Raw genomic sequence first — 25,559 nt, forward strand, 5'->3', positions numbered from 1 at the left:
ACTGAAAAATGACAGCATTTGTGCTGATTTGGTTGTAGTTTAATTTGTAAACTGTGATGTACCTTGCTATCAGGAAGCCCATGTGCTGTTTCGAAGAGCTTGCATGTGTATAGACACTTAAAAAACAATTTTAAAACATTATTATGTTATTAAGAAGCATTGGAAATTAAGAAGCATCAAAATTAGTTTCACCCTGGCAGTGTTGGCTTCATATTGAATTGTGTGCAAGTACTGGAATCCAGTCAAAACCTGCTTGACCATGATTTTTTTATCAAGAAACTTCTGTCATGGTTGTTGCATAGAAGAGCTTTTCTAGGCATGACTGGGATATTGTGCACACAGCATTGGAGGAAGTCATGTTGTGAGTAAGGAAAGGGATTTTTCAAAGGGAGAGGATGGTCTCCTGGCTAATTGCTTCCTTGGAAAATTTGATTTTTATCTTCTGCTTGCACCACAATGTTCCTATGGGATGCTAGACAAGGCAAGTAAGCCCTACATTTCATTGTGTTCACTCTACCCCTTTTTTTCTGAGTCTCCAGCTTTGGGTCTGAGTTGCAGAAAAAAACAATTATTCTCAGATGTGTCTGAAAGTCAGTAGGAGCTCTGTGTTCTAAAGATGCAAAATGCAGTGCCATAATAAACGCCATGGGAAAAGAGTTCTCCAGAAATTTGGCAAGAATTGGCTTTTGACCCTAATTTTAGTGAACTGTCTAAAATTGGGATAGCATACTACTCTATCCCACAAAGATGTGTTTAATAGTTTATTGATTGACTTGTGGGACAATACAGATAACACAGTGTTTTTCAACAGCCCAAGGAGATGCAAAGCTCTGAGTTGCAGTTCTGCAGGCTGTGCAAGTAAACAGGCAGAAAGCAAAATAAGGGAAGGCATTAGTTCTGAAGGAGGCTTTCCATTCTGTTGCTGCATGCAGGTGAAGCTGTGGAGAAGGGGAAAGTATGTGGTCAGAAAATTATAGACTATGCCATAATGTATACTTAACCAAGGATAGAATTAAGATGTGTGAAGAACTCATTTCTGGAAGTGTTGCATACTTAGCTGCAAGTATTTCAACATGTTTGTCTCTCTCTCGTCCACCCCTCTGCCTCTGTCCCAAGTCCTAATTTTCCCTCTCTCTTCTGTGGTGAGTTTGGTTTTTGTTGTCACCCCACCTCATTTCTTTAAGCTCTCTTGTCCAGCACCTCAGGGCAACTTGCCAAAGGCCTGCTTTGCATGATTTACATCTGCTCTTCTTCAGGCTTGACAGAGAAAATTGACATAGACAATGCAGCTCCTACACTAAGAATTTGACAAAATGTTGTTTTAAGAGAGGAGGTGTTGGGCAACTGAAAGAATGGGCTCTGCTCAGTATGAGACATCCATCTTTAATGGTTTCAAAAAGCTGTAGGTGGACAAAACTGTGAAAAATACCATAGTGTTTTAGAACAGTATTAGAAATACTGATAGTGATACAGTGATTTAGGAGGTTGTTGGTGAATACTATGACCTATTTAGTTCTTGCATTCATCCAGAATGCAACTTTTTTAAAGCAAAAGGCATAAAACAGGCTGGACAGGGCTGGATTTTTTGAGATCAACCACAATCTTGTGGTGATCTCAGTGAAAGATGAAAAAGGCTGAAAAGATCTACAACATAAGAGATTCAGGATACATGGAAAAGCAGGATCTCTGTTGGAATTTCTGATTGATGCTTCAAAGACTGTCTATATGCATAAGCCATGTTCATTGAACTGTGCAATACAGTCACAACAGTTATTGTAGATTGCCAGTTGACCTCCAAACTGAAAATATTTCCCCTTCCCCATGCTGTTACTAAGATATACCACAGTATGAATCAATACATTAATTGGTGTTCTTATTTCTCCTAATGCATGGGAATGAGCTTGGATGCCAAATAAAATGCATACTTGACAGAAAGACAGTTGTCATTGGGAAACTACTATATTTAGTTTTGGAAGCCCACAATCCTTATTTTACTCTTGAGTAAAGACTCAAAAAGTACTCTTTTGAGTAAATTCCTGTATTGCTGGGACTTAACGTTAAAAGGCAGTGTGCTAGAGCAAAGCATTGACCTACTTGAAGAGATGGCAATTTAATGATGAAAATTGCCATGAGTGAAACAGTGATAAATAGCTTGTATGTTACTAGATAAAACTTCATTGTTCCATTTGGTATATTGAAAGGATTTTCTGTTTAACTTCTCAGCAAAATTGGTAGGAGTCCTAGCCAGGAGAATGAGGGTTTCCAAGCAGTTTTTTCGAACTGGATTTCTTCCTAGACTTTGGCAATCATGATACGTGACCAGACACTTGTACAAAGAACTTGACATTCTCTTTATACGGTAACAGACAACTATCTAACAAATGTTTGCCTGAAGTAAGCAAGTCAAGATAATGTGTTAAAGGTGAGATGGGGTCTCTTGTAAAGTGTTTTACCAGCTCAAGTTAAAATTAAACTGAGTACACGGTGCTAAATAAGAAGGAATTCTCTAAGCTTGGTTACATCTAATTTTCACTTTCTTATTAAACTGTACAGTGGAATGCTAGTCTTGGGGGGGGGGGGGAGGGGGGAACACAAACCAAACAAAAAATCCCTCTCCCCCCAGAAAAACCCAGCCCACCCTGTACTATGTGTGAAGTAATTTTCACTCTAAAAACTGAGCTTCATTTCAAAATGCCTCTTCAATTTAGTTTTCAGTTTAAAAAAATGGTGGAGAAGTGAATTTTAAAAGAACGCTTAATTTTGACTTGAGTTGATTGCTGTTTCTGTAGATTTACAGATTACATGGACAATGTACACAAGCAAGATGACCCTGAGAACTGGTACTAATGCAGTCCGGATGAGCTGATAGGAACAAAATCAGATTAAGACCTAATGTACACAAACAATACTGTTATGAAGAGAAGGTTATAATGAATCAGTTCTTGATGCTATTAAAACCCGTTGTGAATTTCCCATTGACTTCAGCCATCCCAATGTATCTGCACACGAAATCAGAAGAACGTGAAAGCCAACCTTCCGTGAAGTCTGTGTGCTCTAATCAGCGCTGGCATTGTTTGTCAGACTCCTAAGGACCAGCAGCTCCTTCCCGAGAGTCGTTTCCTATCCACTTGTTAGCGTTTGGTAAAGGGCGGCTCTGGTGTTGTTTCCGTTCAGCGCTGAAGAAAAGGGCATGCCCAGAAATTTTCCCAACTGCTTTCTTCTGCCAGGGCCACGGATTAGTCTGATGAATGATATCGCCTCCCTTAAGACCTTTCCTCTCCAATACCCCTGTGTGGAGCACTCACTGTCAAATTAGGTTCAGATTAGGAGGTGCTTAATTAACAGCTTTTACCATTTTTGTGCTGACCTGTTGTGCTAAAATTGACTTTGGGAAAATAAAAGGCACAGATAACTCACTTGGTGCCAAAATTACCCCAAAAATTCCTAAAAGCCCTGTCATACTATCTGTTTCTTGTGCACAGTTTCTTTGGCTTGAACATCTAGCTGATAGATGATGAAAGTGGAAGCTGTTCAGATCCATTGCTTGGACATGCTCTTTTATAACCCATTTATTAGTTGTCTAATTTATGTTTTTCTTCAAAGCTGCCTATAGTCACGTATCCCAGAGTACCAGGAGATACCTTATTTTGTAACAGAACACTGTTAATTTTTTTACATCCATATCGTGATTCTATTAAACCCTATGTATCAAAAGAGCTCAGCATCACAAGTATCAGTCTAAATGTGTTTATTCAATACAACAAATGGGTTTGTCCCGTAGCTGCCCTGCCTTATCACTGGATTATCAAATGATATATGCCTTTTCCTGTATCAAAGACAAATGTGTGTTGTGTTCTTCCTTTTCCCGTTGTGTGAACTAGCAAAGCTCCCAGCTTCTGATGTCTTTCAATGCCCTAATTCCTTTTTGGTTTCTTGGTGTTATGTGCTAAGACCTGTAATATTGTTGGCAGTAGAAAATTACACTTTATGCCTCTGTGTTTGTGGACCTTTCATCATAGTGGGCTGAGTTTTCAGTGTGTGTGTATGTATGTGGGCATTTTGATATAGCAATAATTCATAGGTTGAATGAAGGGGTATTTGCAAAGTACTACTTTATTAGTACTACTTTATATATATTTGTATATATTTTTTAAGTTATTCTAGGATTTCTCCCTTTTTGATTTGAATCTAGTAATATCAGGCTTTGCAGGGAAAATGTGCTAAGTGCCTCTGACTGCATACAGACTTTTTGAACAAAAAGCTGCCATGTCATTATACAGGCTTTCCCTTCCCCCTCAGTGGGAAAGCAGGAACTCCTGAGAGGGCAGTAAATAGCTGAAATACTCAACAAAGAGCACTTGAACAAAAGGCTGGTAACACCTCTTTATTGTATCTGCACTATTGTCATTCTAGGGAAGAAAATATTGAGCAGAAGAAAGCTGTGATCCCAATCTGAGGAAATAGAAAGGGGAAAAGGTGTGGAAGTTAGCTAGTAAATATAATTTACTTGATTGTTTATATTGGGATGCTATAATATAAACAGCACTACAGGAGAAGGCTTGGGTTTTTACAGAACTATTTGGGTGGGAAGGAAAAGCTGTAAAGTTGCATAGTGATCTGGAGACTTTTATTCAAAAAGCTTGTCAAAGCTTGTCAATGCAGTCAAAGATACATTTTTCCCCCAAAGCAAGTGCAGAGCACACCCTCACTCTGCCTGTAACCCCTCAGCAACTTGGCTGTTTCTACCTTGTCTAGAGCTCTCCTCCTCATAACCTTGGTGTGTGTGCTGCATCACTTGCTGCTCATTAATCCCAGCTCAGATGCAGACAGCCTTTGACAAAGCCATTGACTGCGTTTTTAGATATTGGTACTTTGAGCTGCCTGCACTGACCCAGCAGCTGACCCAGTCACAGTTCAAGCTGTGAGGAGCTGTGACCTGAGCACAGCAGAGGTGGTTGACTGGTAAACTGTTTGGTGGTGGAGTCTGACAAGGAGACTGCCCTCCATCTATCTGCCTTTCTCATCATCCAGTGATTGTTGCTGTGGGAGCCTTGTCCTCCCTTCTCAGAACTTAGTCTGTGCATGAAACTGTGCCCTGAGACAGAGCTGGTGTCCTGCTCTGCTCACCTAGCCTCAGTAGTGCAGGGGATGGGTGGAGGTTGGATGGCATGGAGAGCAAGCAGTGCTTTCTCAGTCCAGTAGTTTGATGTCGTGCTGAGATTTCCCTGAAATTTAGAACCAAGTTCTAGCCTGGGCTAGGACTGTGGGCACACTTTGCTAGATAGTTTTGGGGGTTGTACCAGCTTTCAGTCCAACAACATGCTTGTCTCCCATAGGAAGCTGCCCTGCTGACAGAGCAGCTGGAAGGAGAATATGTGGGAAATACCTTTCCACTAAAAGGTTTAATTGCTCTAAACACTTTCAGGCATGTGAGATTGACTAATCCATAGTAAACCCTGTAGTTCGTAGCCATTCTGACATCTGAGAGCTGTATTGGGAAATCAGATTTAGAGGAGAAATGGAATCAAAAATTCTTAAAAACTCAAACACAAAATGTAGCAGCTGTATTGTGGGGAAGTGAAGCATGAGTGAATGCGGTGAGAGCAGCAGCTCTTGGCATTTCTGTGTTTATGCACAATACGCAAGGCAAGCTCAGAAGTTCCTGGTTTTGGGCAGGTAGCTCATAAATGCAGATAGCTGACAAGGTCTCCATGCCTTGCTGTTCGCTGCAGTCCACATTCCAGCCTATGGTGATACCACAAACCAATGATTTGTTTACCTCAAATACACGGAGCATTAGAGTGCAGTAATTGAGGAGCAGCTTTGTCTGCAGTCACCCTTGCAGTGCAGCAGCCTCTGGCACAACAGCAGAGCAAGCATCTGAGGGACATTAAATAATTTCTGCTCACATATTTAAATCTGGATAAGCCAATGGATTGAGGGTTTTGTTTTTTTTCCATGATTGGAGACTTTTTTTCATTGCCATAGAAAGCTGACATTTGTCACCAGTTGTTCTGTTCTTTGTTTATGTAAGGCCCATTGAAGCAGTTGGAGAACATTATACCCTGCCTCACACACAGGCATGTATACTTAATTTATGACTTTGGTAATTTGAATTTCGAGTGTCAGGTATCCCACAGACCTTTTTACTTTGTTCTTTTATGCTGCATTGCTCGAGTATTTATTATGGAGAGCAGACAGGCTGTGGGAAGTCCTTCAGGCTTGTGGACTTTTTTCTTCAGAACCTTGAAAATATAGCTATGGAGCTTGAGAAAATGGTGTTCTCTAAAAGCATTACTGATGTGTAGAGTTGTTTTACTCGTTTGGCCAATTTTTTTTTTTTTCCATTTGGCATTAATATTTTCACTTGCATGTAATTCTTCATCCTAAAGTATCTTTAGTACCCCTAAACACCTCTGCAAAGTGACAGCGGTAACAAGACTTAAAGAGGCCTCTGTTGAAAACTTAATTCTGGATTTGTTCTTGATTTCTTCAAAGTCAACCCTTTCTACTACTACCACAAAAAGAATAAAGATAAAGCACAATTAAAGAACCCAATGTAGCTTGTTGACAGAAGCAATGCTAGTATTTGTGATTATCTCTTGTTCAGTCGTGTCTTGTCAATAATTTTGAATATGGCTCTTAGTTCAAAGTTGTCTTTGATATATTGGTGACAGGTGAACATTTTGGAAAAGGACATGACTTGAAACTGACTTCAGAAAAAATCAGATGTGAGGTGGGGCTGGGATTTTTCACCAATGAAAGCAGTAGACATTACAGCAGCTTTTTTTAGAGACAAGATGAATTTTATCATTGCAACGTCTGTGCCAAGGTGTCATCTCTTTCCAAAAAGCATGTTGTAAGTTGAAATCTTTATGCCATTGGCAACATGGCCAGAATGGTCCTTTCTGACAGTGAAGTCTTCGAGCACAAATGCCTCCAGAACAGCATATGCAAGTTTTAAATATTTATAGGCATGCAGTTCTGTGTTGTTATTGCATAGTGTACTCGGGAAAGAAAGCAATTTTGCCAGAGAAGGAAAACGATTTTTCATTGAGTTGCTTCTACAACATGTGGATCAGTCTTCATAAAATTCTTACTTTTTACCTAAAAATGTGATTCATAGTCCTAGGGTTAGATTATTATACCTGGGACTTAATATAGAAGTATTCAAGAGATACAATAAATCTCTAAATAGGCAGACAACACAGATCTAAATGCAGACTTCTTATCTCTTTAACATCTTATTTTCTCCTCTGTTTGTTAGGCAAGGGGAATTGTTTCAACTTTTGATGACTAGAAGATTCTGTCTCACAGCAAGAAAAAATTCTGTATTATACAAAATCAATTTTTGTGGTTTTCAGCTGTGGAAATTAAAAGATACTTTCAATCTAAAGGTTTTTTTGAATAAGCAGTTGAGGGTCTCCTCCTGTTTAAATGGATGAAGAATGCAGCAATAGCTTTTTATAGCAGATGCTCCCTTTGAATTTTCCATTTCATCATATCTGGCTTTATGACTTTGTATCTTAACTACAGGGCAAAATAAAAGTTATTCCCAAAGAAGTAATAAGCTTCCTATTTTAATGTAGCAGCTAAGACTTGTGAAACAATGCTGCGTGCCCACTAATTATAGGCATCTCTATTTACATGGCCTAAGAGGAAGATGGAGATGTAAAAATAGCAACAAAGAGCCAGTGACATTATTAATAAAGCAGCTGTATACAGCATTGTTCTCTTGAAGAATGTAGACACCATTTAAACAAAGTGAACTGCATAAATAATCAGTCATAATTCATGAGTAACCATTGTTAGTAATTCTCTTTTTAAAATAGTTCACTTTATTAATGTACAAATGATGGCAAAATTTTTTATTTTTTTTTGTGGGTGTGTGGTGTGTTGGTGTGGGTGTGTTTGGTGCACACATGCACCAAACGTTAAAAGTAACTTACAAAATCATTGCCATTTATTGAGAAGCTTTTATTTTTCTACTCTTAGGAACTATATCCCTTCAGGGAAGATGGGAGGAAGGAAGTTAGAGTGTTGCAAAGCTTTTTTCAAATGAAGAGTTTGTATGTCAATAGAAGAGGCAATATCAAGGTTGAGGAAGACTTTTCATGTATGTGATTTTATTAGATAAAAAAAAAAAAACGAAACAAATCCTTCCTGCCATCGTGCTCTATTAAGAAACAGTAGTAGTTGTAGTAATAGGAAAAAAAAAAGAAAAAGTAAAATGAGATTACAGACAGAGATTACTTCATTTTTTTTCCAGTTTTTCTGTACCAGGACAATAATTTCCTCACAGTGGACTTCTCAAGTTTAAGAAACAAACATTGTATTCAGTGAACACAGCAGGTAAAGCCTGCACATTTAATTTGTATAAGTGCTTTATAAAGGAGAAATAGTATTCAGAACTCAAGGAGTGTACTGTGATCATCACCTCCAGAAATACGCCTCTAGTACTTGGCTTGAAAGCCTGTGGTCCTTCTCAGGAAAGCTCTCATGTGTTTGAGAGCCAGTCACTGCATTTGTGTAAAGGAAAAGGGATATGTTAAGCTTTTTGTCTACCCCACCCAAGCTCCTGAGCTGGAAGGGGGCAACCCTATCCCAGAATTAAACTGCAGCTGCACTCTGGAAGTCCTCTGTCTTGAGAAGAGGTGTGAAATTCATCATCAGCTGACATTCTTGGTGAGTATGAGGAAGCTTCTTCCTTTGTCCATGTCTCAGTTCCATGTCTCAGAACAAGAATTCAAAAAAGCCAGCCAATGTAGTTTTCCTTTATTTTTTTTTAATTTAATTTGTCTCAAAGAAGCACTGCAAGCTCTTTTAAGTCCTTCCACCAAGTAGCTGATGTTCCTGACTAATGTGGGCTCTCCAATCTACAAAATTTTACAGTATGAAGATAGGAAATATAAATTAATTAAATCATATGGCACTACATGAGTGTGATGATAGTTCTCTTCACAAATTAACTCATTAAATTGCCCCTGCATCTCATGTGGGTCACATAGGACTTATTTTTATTTCTCTACTGCTTGTATGGGGACAGGACTTTTTAGAGGACTAACTTGAGTGTTAATTCTCAAAGAAATCAGCTTCTGCTCAGAAGTCCAAAATGTATTAATATTTGAATGTTAAATAAAAAATCATTCAGCCTTGTAGTTTCACCAATCTTGATTTATAGGCAGGTGTTTGAGAAGGAAAAATTGAGAAGGAAGGAATATGGAATTGCTACTTTTGAATCTGAAGGTGTTTGTACTGAATCATAAAGTTTTTCCTCACAAAAGCCATCACTTCCAGAGGCTGCACAAAAGCAGCCACTAGGAAACAAAGAAATACATATCCTATGCCTTGTGTATCTCTGTATGACTATTTTGTTTTGTAATTGTCTGCTTTAAAATTCATACTTGAGGCGTGGTTAAATGAAAATTTTTCTCAGAAAGTAACTGAAAAGGCAGATTATTTTGTATTTGATTCTAATGTGCTATTACTTTACATTTCTCCTTTATCTGCTGCTGAAGGGCAAAATGTAGCAGCAATTCCAGTGAGTAATTCCCAGCTCCATAATACTGCAGTGTCTGCTGTTGCAGTACCCCTTCACAATTTCCTGGCAGGGCTGGGAGGAAGCAGTGAATTTGGAATCAACAAGCATTTGTACACAATATCACAGTGTTTCTCTCTAGGAAATTCTAGGTGGTGGGAGAAACCCCTGCCATGGCCAGGCCTTGCTGGAGTGGAAGGAAGAGGGAGTGGCAGCAGCATTCCTTTCAGTAGCATCCCTCGGGATTGTTAGATAAGAGGCCAGGCAGTCTCCTCTCCTTGGTGTTTAGATGCACTTGTCGACCTTTAGAGATTGAGCACTGTGGAGGTCATTGCTTTGCACTGTGTCACCAAGTGCCCTTCCAGAGAGGTGAGTAAGTGCTGCTTAGGCCAGGCTGCTTGTCTCCCAGTAGCGTTTTGTACCACCCCTCTTTATTGTCACATTACACTGTGGCCCTGATGGAGCCACTGATAGCAGTAACCAGTGTGGTCCCAGTCAGCTGCAGCAGCTCTGAGCTTGCAGATCTTTGTCCTGGCTGCCCATCTCGCTGTATTCTGCATCAAGGTACTTCTTTCAGACTATAGAACATGATGGGCACAGACAAGGCTGTCTTCTGCTGCCTCTTTGTAGATGAAATGACACTAGCACTGTGACTGTAGCACTGTGACACCAAGTTAATGTATGCATAGTGTACAGTAACCTATATGAATGACTGTGTGCACAGATCCCCAGGCAAAACACAAGACTGAGTCAGAATTTACAGGCATGGATAAGCAGTGCTGGGCTCCTGAATGCAGCCTTCAAACTCCAGAGCATTTAATGTGGAAAGTGCCCTGGGACAAGGACCAATCTTTATGCTTTGTACACATTTTAATGGCCTGTTAATGATCAACCTCCACTCTACTGAGAAGATAAATTTCATGATGATGTAATTCAAACCAGATTCTTCAGAGATGCTTGAGATTGTTTCTTGTAATTCTACTTTAGAAACAAATGATATATTGATGTGGCATGTAATCATCTCACCCTATTCTATTAACACTTTTACATCTTCCAGTCCTTGGTTGCCAGGTTTTTTTGCAGAAAAGGAAGGCAAGTTAAAACCAGAAGTAATGGATCTGGTCAGTGGTCTGTTTAGTTCAGTCTCTAATAGTCACTGATACTGAAAACTTAGAGAGGAGTGTAAGAATGAGCATGTACTGCAAGCTTTTCTTCTCTGTTATGGTTTTCTAACTTCTAGCAAACTGCACATTTAGGATTTCCAGTGCCGAAAATTGCTGACTATCCTGACATGTATGTATATAATACATAGAGACAGGGCTGACCCGGAGAGTGTATGATGTTTCCCATGGCATTCTCATACGACTTGGTTATGTTTTGTGGGTTTTTTTCTTCTTTCTGTTTTGCTTTTAAAGACCATTTCATTCTGGTTGCTTTTCATATTTTTGTGTGATAATTTAGCAGGATGCTTCTTGTGTCACAAGTCCAAATCTACTCCTAGCTCCCCTCTTTATGCCACCTGACATTCTGCAGACTTCTGTCATATCCTCCCTCAGTCTTCAGCAGAAAATTGGATCTTTTTCTTTTTTTTTTCCAGCTTTAACTTTCTTTTATTGTAGGAGCTGTTGTCTGAGCCTTGAATAATCCAACTGAATCATTTTGTCAGTGGAAGGGAGGAATGAGCAGAACATACCCAATGTCTGGGTACACCATTGATTTATAAAGCACTCTGATATTTTCTCTTTGGTAGAGGTTTTTATTACTTTTATATTTTTCCTAAGAGTTTCTAATCTTCCATTGTAACATTTTTGATGACATGAATAAAATTTATAACCTGAACAAACTCTTTATTTCTTATTTTCCTTCTGAATATCCACTACTCTGCCTCTACTTATTAATAGAACTTCCTGAGAAACTGTAGGAAATCTGTTGTAGTGATTTCATAATTTTAATGTGGTATGTCTGTGTTTTCCAGAAAACATCTCTTGCTTTTTTAATGTAAGCTACCTCCTTAAATTTACTGTGTTACTGGTGTCAGCTCTGGTCTCACACATTCCATGCATATTTCTCAGGTGAAGCAACCTGTAATACGCTGCTGGCATGGACAGCACAATTTCCTTACTGACTCCCACCCCTGAGTTCTTTTTCTGGAATGCCAGATACAGTGAGCTGGAGAACTGTATCACAGAAGACTCCTGATGCGTGGACTGCAGTAGAGAAGGAGTACCTTTATGATTTACACCTTCTCAGTAGGTGGTAGATTACTAAGGAGACATGAAATTGGGTGTGCTGCTGCATTTTGCCCAGGTGCTGTTGTCTTATGCCTGGGCAGTGCCCATTCTGATCAGAAAAAAATATTTCTCAGTTGCAGACCTTCCTCTCTCCACTCTTTCCAATGAGACTCCAGAGTTTCTTGGGTGCTCCTAAGTTCTGGCTCTGCGTCCCAGTGTGACTCCTTTTGGAAGTGCAAGCTGATACCCTTATTTACACATGGTGTGGCCAATTCAGTGCATCCTCACTGCATGGCTGGTCTGGATAATGAGCATTGCGATCTGAACGCCAGGACTAGACTTTGTTTACTGGCTCACACATGAGGAGGTCTGGTCCACAGTTTTTTAGGCAGAGGTGCTCCTGGACTCTTTCTGGGGGGTTTGGGGTAGGTGTGGGAGGACTTCCCTGCTTTGTGGAGCTGTGGGAAAGGCAGCAGAGGTCTGTCAGCTCTTGAAGGGCTTTGTCTGAAGTCTCATTCCGGAATAGGTGTGTTCCCTATTGAATGAGGTGTCTGCCAGAAGGCTTTGACCCATTTCAGTCCTGGGTCAGGAGGTTTTCTGACATGTCATAGGATTTGGACTAAACTCTGGATTAAGAGAGTTCAGTCTTAGATGAAGACACACTTCCAGGACATATTTTGGCATGTGCTGCTTCCAACAGTCTTCTTTCTTAGGAAATCTATCCTAAACAACAACTCTGGGGTGGGGGTGGTTCTCTGAAGAGATGGTCAGTACTGCCATTATTTCAAGCCCATTTAACCTGTAGTGAGGGGTGTGTTCTGGTGCTGCCACAGAGCCAAGAGCATGACAAACATTTTGAAGACTGGTGGGAAGATTCAACACTGGGACTTGTTGCTTGAAAGTAATTAAACGGATATTCAGACAATTTTTAGAAATTCTGGGGAAGTAGAATAGACTGAATTTTGGACTTTAATTAGGCAGAAGTGCTTTCAAAGACAGGAGAGACTTGAGACCTGTAGCTGCTGCTTAAGTTTGATGCTAAGGGTTGTACTGTGCAAATTATAAAATTGGTATGTCCACTGTGACCACTGGTGTGCCTTGGCAAGCACTGTGGATTTTTTTTTTTCCTAGCAAGGCAAAGCCCTGAAAAATCTAATGAGGAGGGGACAGTAGTGAGTGGATGATGTCAACTCACTGTAACATTTGGTGTTTAAAAAAAACATGTTTGAGACTGCGAAAGAGAAGCAGTAGGGTAAGGCAATGTATTGATTAGATTATTGCAGAGCACATTCACATGGCCCTTGAAATTTCAAAGACAGTTAAGTGAGGTTCTTGTATCTCTAAAAACTAGACCTGAAAAGCATTTTTGAATTTCATCATCTTTGCATCTTTAATCAGTGTTAATAGAAATATTTTAAATTTAAATCTTTCCATTTAAAAACATGCTCATCACCTTTTCTCTGACTGCAGCAGAAACAAGATTCTTATATTTTGTATTTTAGTCTGGATTGATGTTTGATTTATCCAGCAGGCTTTCACCTTATTTTTTCTTGTACTTTATTTTTAAAGTGAAATACATCAAGTGTTCTTCTTTTGACTAGTTTGTGGATAAACCTACAGTTGATGTTGCTGTTGTACGTGGTATGGAAGTGAACCTGTTAAATTAGCTTTGTGAAGACACTCAAACTTGGAATTACCCTTGTGAAAGACTTGTGTATATATAAATACATATAAATATATATATACACACATACCCCACCTCCCCCCACCCCCCCCGTATATATATGTCTTACTTATTTTGAGTGTGTCTTTTCAATTTGCAGGGGTTGCATTGTATAGAAATTGCCCTCATGTTACTGCTGGGCAAAGTGCCCCTTTCCTAAAGAAAAAAGCAATGATTGTGCTCACTCTAGTGGCAGAAGGCAGAAAGGCAGAATTGCTGTATGTTACTTCATGGACGATGTATGAGAGCACAAAAATTCTGATTTAAAGATACCTTCAAGTGCAGTGAAAACATTTACTCAATTTAGCCTGAGCTGGAAAAACATTTTTTTTAAGTTATTCTGTATCTGTAAATAATCTTCAAAAAATCAATAAATCTGTAAAATAAAAACAGCTGCAAATAATGCAATTAAATCTGCCTGTTCCTATGACTGACTGTCCTGGACATGTTTTGCAGGAACAGTAGTGTGAGAATTCTCTTAATTCTCTTTTTCTTACTTTTTTCTTTTTCCCCCCTCCTTAAAAAGCACACCCGCACCACCACCCTGAAATGTAGCCAAGGGAGAAAAGGATGGAGGTTGAGCCATTGTCAGACTGCTTGTGCTGCTGCTAAGGTAGCTCCTAACTTGTGATTTAGTGGTGAAATAATGATGTGCAATAATTTTGAATGGTCTCTCTGTCTTCCAGTCATAAATCTCCTTTGCTAGGAAGAACAGGCATGATGTCTTGCTTTCTCCTTGCTGGATAGTGTCCATGTTTAGGTGGCTTTGCATACAGGAGGCAATTCGTGCTGCAAATGCACAGCTCTTCTCATATCCATCTGCCATCCTTTTCATCTGTGCCAGTAGCAACTCCATATAAATCCTGCAGTGCTTATGGTCGCAGGAAGCATCTCTTGGATAAAGGATAGAAAAAGCTTCTGGCAAACATGCCATTTTTTTTTTTTTTTCAGTAGATGAGCCACGGGTTTTTCTTCCTGTCAGTTCTGCTACAATGAGACTTCTTTTATTGTGGAAAGGATCTATACACATTTTTAACCGTGTTGCTGAATTAACCACTCAGGAGAAAAGCTGCAGAATTCCAAACCCTGGCATCACTGGAGAGGAGTTGTTACATCGTAGCATTTTTAAATGCAGGCTGCAAGTAAAATTTTTCTTATGCAGCGCTTAAGCTACTTTAAAAAGCAAAACTGGATACACAGATTCAAGCTCACACCTGCTTTTATACCTGCTGATTTGTGACATGAGACAAGATGTGTCTCGTATACTTACAACAAAGCCCTTTTTTTTATTTTTTTAAGTGACTAAAAAATCTGATACTTTTGAAGTTCTCAACACTGCAGAAGAGTTATGGCATTTATTTAATGGTTTGAATATGCAATTAAGCATCTAATTTTAAGCCTGCACACTCAATAATGTTGGGCTTTGCTAGCAAGTTACTTCCTTTTTATGGTATTTGCCAAGTGCTGAAGTATGCATTAGTGTATTTGACATGTTAATGTGTTCTAGGAATGGAGGTACCTGATCAAGCAGCAGCCAAATGGCCACAGAATAAAATGTCTGAGTTAAAATCAGGATCTGCCATAAACAACAGAAAACTGCTTGCCTCTATCCTGCACTGAAATCCCTATTCCCGTCTGACTTGAAAAACTGGACCTTGTTGGTGGAGCAAAGTCTTAGGACCCAGCATCTCTTCCCATCCATTACCACATGCATTATTTTCTTGGACCTTCTTGATCCTTTTCCCTTTCTTGGGCTCATTTTTTCCAGCATAGTAGTATGTTCCTGTAATTCTAATTAAGCATATTCTGACTTGCTTGTAAATTGAAATCAAATATTTGGCTGTTACTAATACACTCCAGCCTAGCTGGTCCTAATGAGATACAGACGGTTCCCAGTCCCTGGGCGGAGCTTTCTCCCTTGCCTTTGAGCTGACTGGAGCAGTGAAGGTGGCTGTGCACCTTCTGAGCACTGTCTGTGCTCACTGAATTACTGCAGGCACTCCCAGCTGTTGCTGATCTTGGCTTTCCAGTATTGCTGACCTATCAGTCACTTGCCAGATTCTGTACACTGGATGTTCATTGAGATGACATTTGAATGTCGTCCAGTTTTTCCCGGTGGGGAGGTGTGATGCCAAACCAGTGAGAGAAGTGGCATTCTCAGCTCCAGCAGATGCAGGAGTGTCACCCAGTTTGTACTGATCTGTTGAACAGCAAACCTGTCATGTAAGGGACAGTCAGAAAATTAGGAGACGGGCATTTAACACTGTAGAAGCAATCTCAGTATTTAACATGCTGAGAATACAGGCTAATCATGGAAGGCTTGTCTAGATGTCTGTATTCCTTTGGCTCCTGAGGTATTTTGCAGATGTTGATGGCCAATGTGAACTTTAAATCAATTTATTGTGTATGTTTACATATGCAGTGAAACCATTTGCCATATCATTTAACTACACTGAGTGAATTGTTGACCATGAGCTGATCTGACCTTTTCAGGTCTAATCAAGAAATCTGAAATATTATTTTAGCCTGTCAGCTGCAGTAATATGCTGTAAGAGTATCTAGAACTAGCTGAAAATGTCAAATGTGCTCTAATATGCAACCCATCAAAGTTACGATGCAGGAACCAGTTAAGAATATAAATCTGTAATATCTGTGGTGCATCTCAATTGCCTGGGTGAGTTGTTCTGCCATTGATACAAGCTAGCTAAAAACATGGATTAGAATTAACTCTTTGGAGTACATGAGAGGTGTACAGCCACCTAATTATTAAAATGATCTTGAAGTGGGATGGTAACTCCAGGTTAGAATACTACTGGAAAAAACAGGGCCCAGCATGAATCCTCATGCTCTAGGAAAAATCTTGCTAGCTTTAGCGTGTGATAATATAAGATTGTCTCATGTAACCTCAGAATTTTCCTTTTTAATTTTAATAATTTTCTGCTTGTGCAGATTTTGCTCTTTCGAATAAGAATAATCCATTATATAAGCTGAGGTATCCTTATCAATCTTATTGCATTTAGTAGTAAAAATTTTTCATAGGCTTGTGTATTTCATGAAAGATCTGTATTTAAAAGTGTTCCAAAACCCAACACATATAAGCAGAGTATTTAATGATGCTTAACTTCTTTTTCTTACCTTTGAAATTTCTCTTCTTGGTATTTTATAAGATACTCAGATCTAGGACAAATCTGCCTTTAATAATTATTTATCAAGCACAAGATCAATTGTTTATCAGTATAATTTCTGGATGATAAATTTAAATGTGAATTAAAGTGGATGGATGTAATGAAAAACAACTTCGCATCCTAAGAAAATTGTCTTATGTTAGCTAAACAGCCTATCAAAATTGTTTAGCCTTAAAACACTTGTTACACTAAAATCGAGTTGTTTTTTATCTGATTGAGGGTAGTTCATGCAATTTGAGGTGCTATTAACTGAATTGCTACTATTAGTAAAATGTTGTTGGAAGTAAAATTAAAATGAACTATGAAGCATTGCTGAACCGATAACTTTGCATTGTAAATTGTGTGTTTTAAAGGATCCACTTAACACTGTTTGAACAGTTCTTACGAGGCAATGCTGCCCTCCCCTGGTATGCTGTGAAAGGCAGGAATTTTTATCCCCGAGCCAGTTCTAGAGCTTCCTGTTGAAGAGAAATTGGTGGATTGGTGAAAACGGTGGGGGGAAAATGCTCTTAAACAGACCATACACTTTCTCTGTTAAGAGAGAAAGAAAACTCCAAACAGACCACAAAACAGACATTTGTACTGTGCTTTTTTTGTATGCATGATGCAGATGTAGATGAGTGTACAAATAATATACATTGAATCTACTGTCAGTACATGGTAGAGTGCTGAATTAAGTTTGTGTGGCAATTTGGAGGATGAACTGAAGACAAAATAAACAGATTCCAGGTGGTAGGAGGACCAATTTCAATAAACTTTTCTTTAACAGTATAGTTTTGTCTTGTAAACGTGAATGGTGAATCTCTACACATTATATATATGTTCAGCTCTGCAAAAGAGAAGTAAATGTGACCACAGCCAGCAGCTTGCATGGAAATAGGATCAGCTGTGCAAATGAAGCTGTAGCAAAACTATCGTCTCCTGTCAGGGTCTGCTGATTACAAAGATGTCACCACGAGCTCAGGAAGTCCCTTCTCTGCACATTCCTGAAAACTGGGGAAGGTAGTCCAAGGAAACATTACTGTTGCATGGTCTACTCTTTAATGTATTTCCTCAGATGTCTGGTACTAGCTGGAGATAGAATATTGGGGTGGAAAGTTCTTTAGACTGTCCAGCCATGGCTGTTATGTGTTAAATGTATTGCTATTTGCTTTAATTTTATAATCCTTCAATTTCTTACTGCTAGGCAATTTCACTAGATAGCAGAAAGGAATAAGCCTTGTTGCAAATATAGGAATTTTAGTTCCCATGTCTGTCTGAAAATGTGTGGGGTGGGCTTTGATTCTTTGTTTGTTTGTTTAAGGTATAGAATATAATTTTCTTTTTATGGTTAAGATTTTTCTAATTGCTGGACAACTTGCAAAACACACAACTTTTTTTTCCTGTGGCATATGACTTGGCATTTTTTTTGCCTTGTTCCTCGTTCCTTTTAATGCACTGGAGACCACCTAACAGTGGAGAAAACTGGAGAGAGTATGTTAAAACCTCTGGTTCACCTATTTCTTCATGTCTTAGATCTGAACAGATTGCCACATCAGGAGGGAGGTTTTTCCCCTGGACTAGTGTGCTTAAGAACTTTGCTTGAGTGTGAGTCCTTGTCTACTACTTAAGGCCAAGTCACTTGGGAGATGTTTTAAGAACTGTGGAATATAATGACATTCCCAATCTGACCTCCTCTTCTCACATTACAGTTCTATGTTGTAGTGATGTTGATATTTTACCGCAAGCTTTTATAGTAAGTCTAGGAGTTGTTCTGTGTCTGTGGTGCCTGCCAATCCACAGAGCAGGTGTGGACCATTCTGAGCTTGACTCCAGCTGGTAAGTTACCTGTGACTGTGGCAGATAGAACCTGAAGATCCCAGTGATCTTTCACAGGCTGTTGTTTCTAAACAGCAGTATTTGCCTTTATGCACATCAGCAAGTAAGCTACAATAATCAATCATTTTGGTAGCTATCTGTAAAGCCACTGCAGGTATGGCTCCAAAGTAGTTAAAGGTTGAGCTAAATCAACAGATAAGATGCCTTTCCCTTTGTGACACCCTGCCACAGTAAAACCAGTTTTATATGTTCTTTTTTGTTAGACAGGTGTTTTGCCAGTGAAGCATCCCAATTCAGGTCATTGAATGGTTCATGTGAACAGCAGTGGCTCCTTGACCTTGAGATCCTTGACCTCAAACTAGTGTATGAGGTCTAGAACTGTGTAACTGTTCTACTTCTTCTCCCTAACTTTTGCAGGTATTGGGGCTGCTGGTGTGGACCCTGATTGCTGGAACAGAATACTTTCTATATCCAGCCTTTGGCTGGGTGATGTTTGTAGCTGTGTTTTACTGGGTTCTCACCGTCTTCTTTCTGATCATCTACATGACAATGACCTACACCAGGATCCCTCAGGTGCCATGGACCATGGTGGTAAATATACTCATTCTTTGTTCTTTCAGGTTTGCTGGGTTTTGAAAACAATAAAATATTGGTGCATTCTATGTATATATTTAACCAACTCTACTTGTACTCTTTCCAGATTTTTCCCTAATTACTGTGTGGCTGCATACCTGCAGTGTTTAATTTTCATACTACCCAGCCACTTTCAAAACACTTTTTCTATGATGTTTCACCATTTTGTTCAGCAGTTGATGTAGTGACTTGATTTTTAATGTGTGTGTGACTGATACTTACGCACAGTGACCTCTTTTTCTAATGTGTGACTGATACTTATGCACAGTGACCTCTTTTTCTTTCTGTAGTGGTTACATCCCATGAAGAATGAGTCTGTTGCTGTCTCTGAGCTAACAGGTCTGGCTATATGGCTTAAACAGCAGAAATCCCTACTGGAATCAACATCATGCATTAGAAGCAGCACTTGGGCTCTTAAAATATGACTCTTCCTCTGCTAAAGTTAAAGCCAGGATAGTTCAGAGGTAGCAACACTCTGACAATCCATACTTCTACTGTGAAAATGGTGCTGAAAATTGTATATATGTAAAATATGTACCATGTAATCCTTTTCTTTGAGCTCAAGAGTTAAAGCAAATCAGATAAACAGCTACTGTAATTACAGAAAAATTTCACAGGCACTTAAAATGCAGGTCCAGCTTTTATGGTTTGAGCAAACCTGGCCAGCTCTAACTCCCAACAGTATATTTTTATCTCATTTGCATAACAGGCTGGTCTTCAGGGTAGTAGATCCTAAAAGTCATTGTCATTTCAGCCAACTGGCTATTTGTGATCCATCTAAGAATCACTAAAATTTTATTTTCGCACTTGTTGGTTACAGCAAGATACTGGGTTTTTTTGTTTTTTTCAAACAGCTAAATATTATTGACTAGAATTCTGTTATTTTTATGATGAAATGTGCTTGACTTCTGTGGTGCTAACAGCTTGTTATCAGCTATATTGTATATGTGACTAAAATTGAATACTAGAATACTCTTCTCTTTTAGTGTTCCCATTTGCTGCTGCAATAAATAGCCAGCTATAGCAATTACTAATAAGAACAACCAGGATTATGTTCAGATAGCTTCTCTATTTTCAAGTTTCATAGCCAGCAATTACCATTAAGGCTGTAACACTGCTATAGAAATGTTGGATTATTTCAATTACAGCAGTAATGTGTCTGGGTACATTTAAAGGTGTGGGGTTGTTTTTTTTCCCCCATTGCATTACATGTAAGTAAAGTACATTCAGGACGAAAGCATCCATTTGAATAAAGCTTTGGTCTTTGCCCTTCTTTCATCAGTTGAATGCTATTATGAGACAACTGTACATAAATGAGTTGCCCATGATCTATGTGGCAGACAAACTGGAATATTTGATTTGTTTCCATTTCATATCGAGTGTATTTCTTGCTCTGACTTCCAAATACATTGTGGATGTACATAAGTGTTAAGTCCAAAAGTAGTCTCCTTTTATATAAAAGGGTCATATAAAGAGAAAATAAATACAAAATAAATAAAAGATGCTTGCATTACAGCTTGTTTTGCCCTAAGATATTAAAAGAGCTTTTGGGAACAGCCCTTGAATTGGTCCTCTGCTGCTCCTGTATGGCCAAGAGGAGCACTGAGTCTTTTTTCAGAGAGGTGCTTTTAAACTCATTTTTGGAAAGAGCATGACACACACCTTTTTGTGTGAGTTTACACCCACCTTTACCCTATTCTCTGAAGAATCCTGAGTTTCAATATCTGCCAGTTATTGCTCTGCCTCCTTAGGTAACAGTTAGCTCAAACTGTTCCTGTTATATGCAGTATCCAAAATTACATCTGGACCTCTCTGTCATAAATTCACTTTTTGCAGGTTAAGCACATTACCAAATTGCTTAAGATGCAGTTACTTTTACTGCAAATTAACCCAAAAGACGTGCTTCAAAACTGACTCTCCTTCATAGTGCAAGTTTTTTTGCTAAAACAATCAATGGAAGCTTTTAAAATCTGGTGAATTTGAATTTAAGAAGCAGATGGTAATTTAGCATGAACCATTTGGTTTGAGTAATATATTGGCAGTAAAGGCCCAATCAGTTTGCACTGCATTCCATTCTTCCCCAACAGTGTTATTTCCCAGAGCAGCACTTCTCAGAAATTATGTGCTTTTTTCTTTTCTACATGACAAGATATTGCAGGGATTTGTAGATTTCCAGGGTAATTGAGTCTTTTTGGAATGTGAAATCTGAAAATAAAAATGAGTATTCTAGGTAATCAAATCAGGAGTTTCTAAATAAGTGCTTTACAGAAATTCACCTGAACCTGCCAATTGTTGGCATCACATCCTAAAACTGACAGTTTGATATTTTCTTGCTGTAATGCCCAGATAAAACAAGGGATGACATCTGTGGATAGAGATAGTACCTTTTATTAGACAAACTGATATAGGTGAGATGAGCCCCCACTCATTTGTAAGTGTGTGATCAAATCTTAAGTGCAAACCTTGGATTCCATCTGAGTGCTGAGACACTGCCCAGCCCAGTTCCCTGTGGAAGGGTAAGTGGATATTTTCCACTGTTCCTTCTGAACTTCTTGAGTTGCAGCTTTTTTTTTTTTAGATTTTGACAAAGTTGGTGAAAAGTGAATTACATTGTGGGAAATTGGCATAAATTCTTAGCATCCACTGGGTCACATGGTGTGAATTAGTAAGTTGGAGCTGCACCAGTATGGCAACATCTAGACAACTAGAGCAACAAAGTTAAAGGTTGTGTTTGTGTGACACTGAGTGCAAAACTCAGAAGCTGGAGGGAGCTGATTATGTACAACATGAGGACCAGGTCTATATTGGGTTACCAGTTCCTGCAATTGTAACTAGATGCAAAGCATGTCACAGGCATTTCACTTAAACATGGCACCAAATTTGTATGCCTTAGACAAGTAGAAGAGTGGAGTTTGAGGGGATTTTTTTTTTTTTTTAATAAGAAGAAACTTCCATGACCAAGTAGTGAGAAAGTAAAGGACAAAGCTTTAAAAATCATGTACTTTAAAAAAAAACCCTCATACATTTTTCTCTTTCATCTTCTTAGACATCTGTTCTCTCTTCCTTTGCTGTTCTTTCTCACATGCAAAAACCAAACAAACTTTTTGTTTGCTCTCTGTAGTGTTATGTGAGGTCACTGTTACCTGCTTTGTTTCTTTCTTAGTAATAAATAAAAGTACCCTGAGACATTAACTTTGCTTCCTGAAAGAGAAAATGCAGCATCTGCCATGGATCTTGATGACCCATGTAGTCCATTCAGACTGTTCTCCTCAATGGATTTACCTGTTTCTTTCTCCTCTTAAAACAGGCAGAAGGGAAAGGTACTGAGAGATGGAAGAATACAACTGAGGGGAAAAAAAAAATCGCTCTCTTTATCTCCTTCAGTAGTGTAGAAAACAAAGTTTTGGTAGCTTTATAAATATTCTCTGTATGCCAGGAGCTGTTGATTCCTATTTTTGTGTAGATTAGACATGCAATCAAAGTGCAGTGTTGTTGTTTCTTTTTTAATGTTTTTTTATCACGTAGTGTCATATTCTTACTGCCTAACCCTTAGATTGTGGTAACCAAATGGAGTCCTTCTTTTCACTTTTGGAAGATCACAGCACACCAACTTTAGACTTTTCTGGATTTAGTGTGATGGAGAGAACAGTTTGTCCAAAATCTGGTTCAATGTTCATGGATTTTCAAAGCAGTTAAATTTTAGTCTTACAGACAGAAACATGAAGAAGGCAAAAATAGTTAAGAATGACATTTCTAGTGTACACCGCATATGTTCAGTGTATTTCAAAAGAGGGTTTTGTAATGTTGGAAAACAAATGCCTGTGCATATTAATGATGTGTGTTTCTCTTTTCAACAGGGTCTGTGTTTTAATGGAAGTGCCTTTGTTTTATATCTCATTGCTGCCATTGTAGATGCATCTTCAGTTACCAAAGATCTGGACAATCACAATTACAACAGCTGGGCAGCTTCTTCAGTGAGTTCATTTTTTGTTTAAATCAGTTCTATGTCCAATAAAGTTATGTGAGCAAATGAAGGCTCGTTGGAAGTGTGGGTTGAATTTGTAGGTGTTATATATTTTGGAAAGCTGCAGAGTGATAGAGGTCACACACAAAACCTCAAAGTAGTTGCAATTTAGTTCATAATTTTTAGAGATGACTAGAAATTCCACCAGGAGATGACAATCACAGCAGAAAAGGCAGTAATGTTTTTAAGATCACACTGATTTCCTCCTCCCTTGCCCCCATTTATTACCAGCTCTCTGGCTGAGGGCAGAGCCTGCACATCAGAGCAGACAGAAAAAGATTGTGTGAGCATCGAGTCACGTCAATGCACCTGAACAATTTGAAAAGCAGTTTAAACTAAACTCTGCCAACTTTTTGCATACTTATGGATAAGATGCACTCTTTCTGTGGGCTGAGCCATTGTCTACATTGCCCACACAGTACCTTGGGGAAAGCCCTGGAATGCTATTGCTGTTCCACAATGATCTGTTATGGCTTCAACTTTTGATGGTCTTTCCTTTGAGTTGCAAGGGCAACATGTGAAAAATCATGTAACGTGATGAAATCACTAGTCTGACATTACTATCTTAGTACTTAGATTTAGAAATCCAAAACAGCCAAAGTGGATTAAAAAAAATTAAAAATGAAACAAAAAAGGAACAGAAAAGAGCCTTGTCACCTTTTGAGTTAGGTGAAAGCATTCACTAGCAAAGGTGAAGGAGTTGTAAAAGAACTTTTTTCATGTTGTGGCAACAGGAGTCAAATTGAATTGTATACAGGAATTCCAAATTATTGAGTGTTCATGCTTCTGCAGTTGTCCTCCTGACTATTCACTAATCCTGTGTGAAGCTTATTTTATATAGCCATGAACACAGGAACCTTAACACCTGCTCTGTTTCTGTCCTGGGATTTGGATCATTAAATCCCTGTCATTTCAGTGGTGTTCAGGGTCTTCTTCTCTTGGCAGTTTGTAACTACAGATCTGTTATTCAGCCACTGCAGCTGACAGGATCTTGCTTGCTGCTAGATAAGCTTCCATGCTGATTCAGGTTTTATGCAAAATGTGTGAATGTTCAGTGTCTCATGGGAGGTTTGGATTCTCTTCTAATACTTCCTAATAATGTTTATCTAACACAGTGTCTAAATAAACTATTAAATGTGGATTCTTGCTTTCAAAATCTATTAAGGGTTTAATGGATAGAGGATTTAGCAAATCATCTATCCCCAATAGTAATTCTGTTAGAAAGATTGTAGATGGAGCTTTTATTTAATAAGAAACAAAATAATTGGGAAAAGGAGAATGCTACAGTTTTTTATTGTAATAAAATTTTAAATCATCATCTGTAGTTTTTTGGTGCTACAGATTAAATTTGCATTAGACAATGCTCACCAAGAGCCCTCTGTTGAAAGGCTTAGATTTACTGCCTGGGTGAATGCTCAGCAGTGCTTACCCATGCCAAGGATGGCATGTAAGCCAGGAAAAACTGTAAAATCATAAAATATTTTTAGGCTGGAAGGGACTTCTTGGAGGTCATCTGGTCCCACTCTCTCCACTCCCACAGCAGGACTAACTCATATCAGGCTACCAGAGCTTTGTCCACTTGAATTTGAGTATTTCCAAATATGGCTATCCCACAATGCCTGTGCCTGTTTGATTACTCACACGGTGATAATTTTTTTTCCCCTAATATCTAATTGAAATTTCCTGTCCTGTAACTTGTGTTTGTTCCTTCTTGTCCTATCATTGCTCACCTCTTAGGAAAGTGGTGTTCATCTTACTGCAGTGAGAGCTTTACTTGCTTCAGTTACTAGCACAAAACATTCTGGTATTGTTGTTAAAACCGTGTTGAGTATTGTCTGTTTTGAACAACATGCAGTGATTAACAGGAGTAGTGCTGAATTGGACTTTATCAGTACAAGTGAAATAAATCTAGTCTGCTATAGGAGGCTTATTCTGTTGTCAATTTCTGACAAAGTAGTAATATGGCAGTGCAGGTTGCTGTCACTGAGGAATATCTTTATTCATCAGTAGAGGACCTCTGCAATTGGTAACCTCATCAGCAGTGCTGTTTGAGATCATGTCTGGGCCTGCATTTGAATCCAGGCTTTCTCTGTAAGCACACAGATGCGCTGTGAGCAATGCTGAGGTACAGGTGGGCTGTAGGCAACATCTGGGACACAGCAGCAGGGCAGGAGTGTTGGCTTGAGCTCACATTGTCCCACAGACAATTCCTCAGCCTCTAGAAGCAGCAAGTGTTTAGACTGGTGGCAGTCCAATCTGTAAGATCCATACTGAGGCAGTATAATGAGGAATTTATTAAAAAATGTTAAAATATGTCATATTTTGTCTGCTCAAGCCCATATTTCTATACACAGCTTATTTTTACACAGTGTTGACTGCTATGACCACATGAGCACAAGGAGGTGAG

General features: G+C 38.9%; 1 protein-coding gene across 1 annotated transcript in view; it reads left to right on the plus strand.

Moving 5' to 3' along the window:
- The window catches only part of CMTM8 (CKLF like MARVEL transmembrane domain containing 8), a 34,506-nt gene that overhangs the window by 8,731 nt on the left and 216 nt on the right, over positions 1-25,559 (plus strand). Inside the window, exons 2-3 of the mRNA XM_062496576.1 lie at positions 18,913-19,086; positions 22,986-23,102. Coding sequence (XP_062352560.1) covers positions 18,913-19,086; positions 22,986-23,102 — 291 coding nt within the window. The remainder of the gene's footprint in view (positions 1-18,912; positions 19,087-22,985; positions 23,103-25,559) is intronic.

The sequence above is a fragment of the Cinclus cinclus genome, chromosome 1 (genome assembly GCF_963662255.1).
Source record: "Cinclus cinclus chromosome 1, bCinCin1.1, whole genome shotgun sequence".
NCBI lineage: Eukaryota > Metazoa > Chordata > Aves > Passeriformes > Cinclidae > Cinclus > Cinclus cinclus.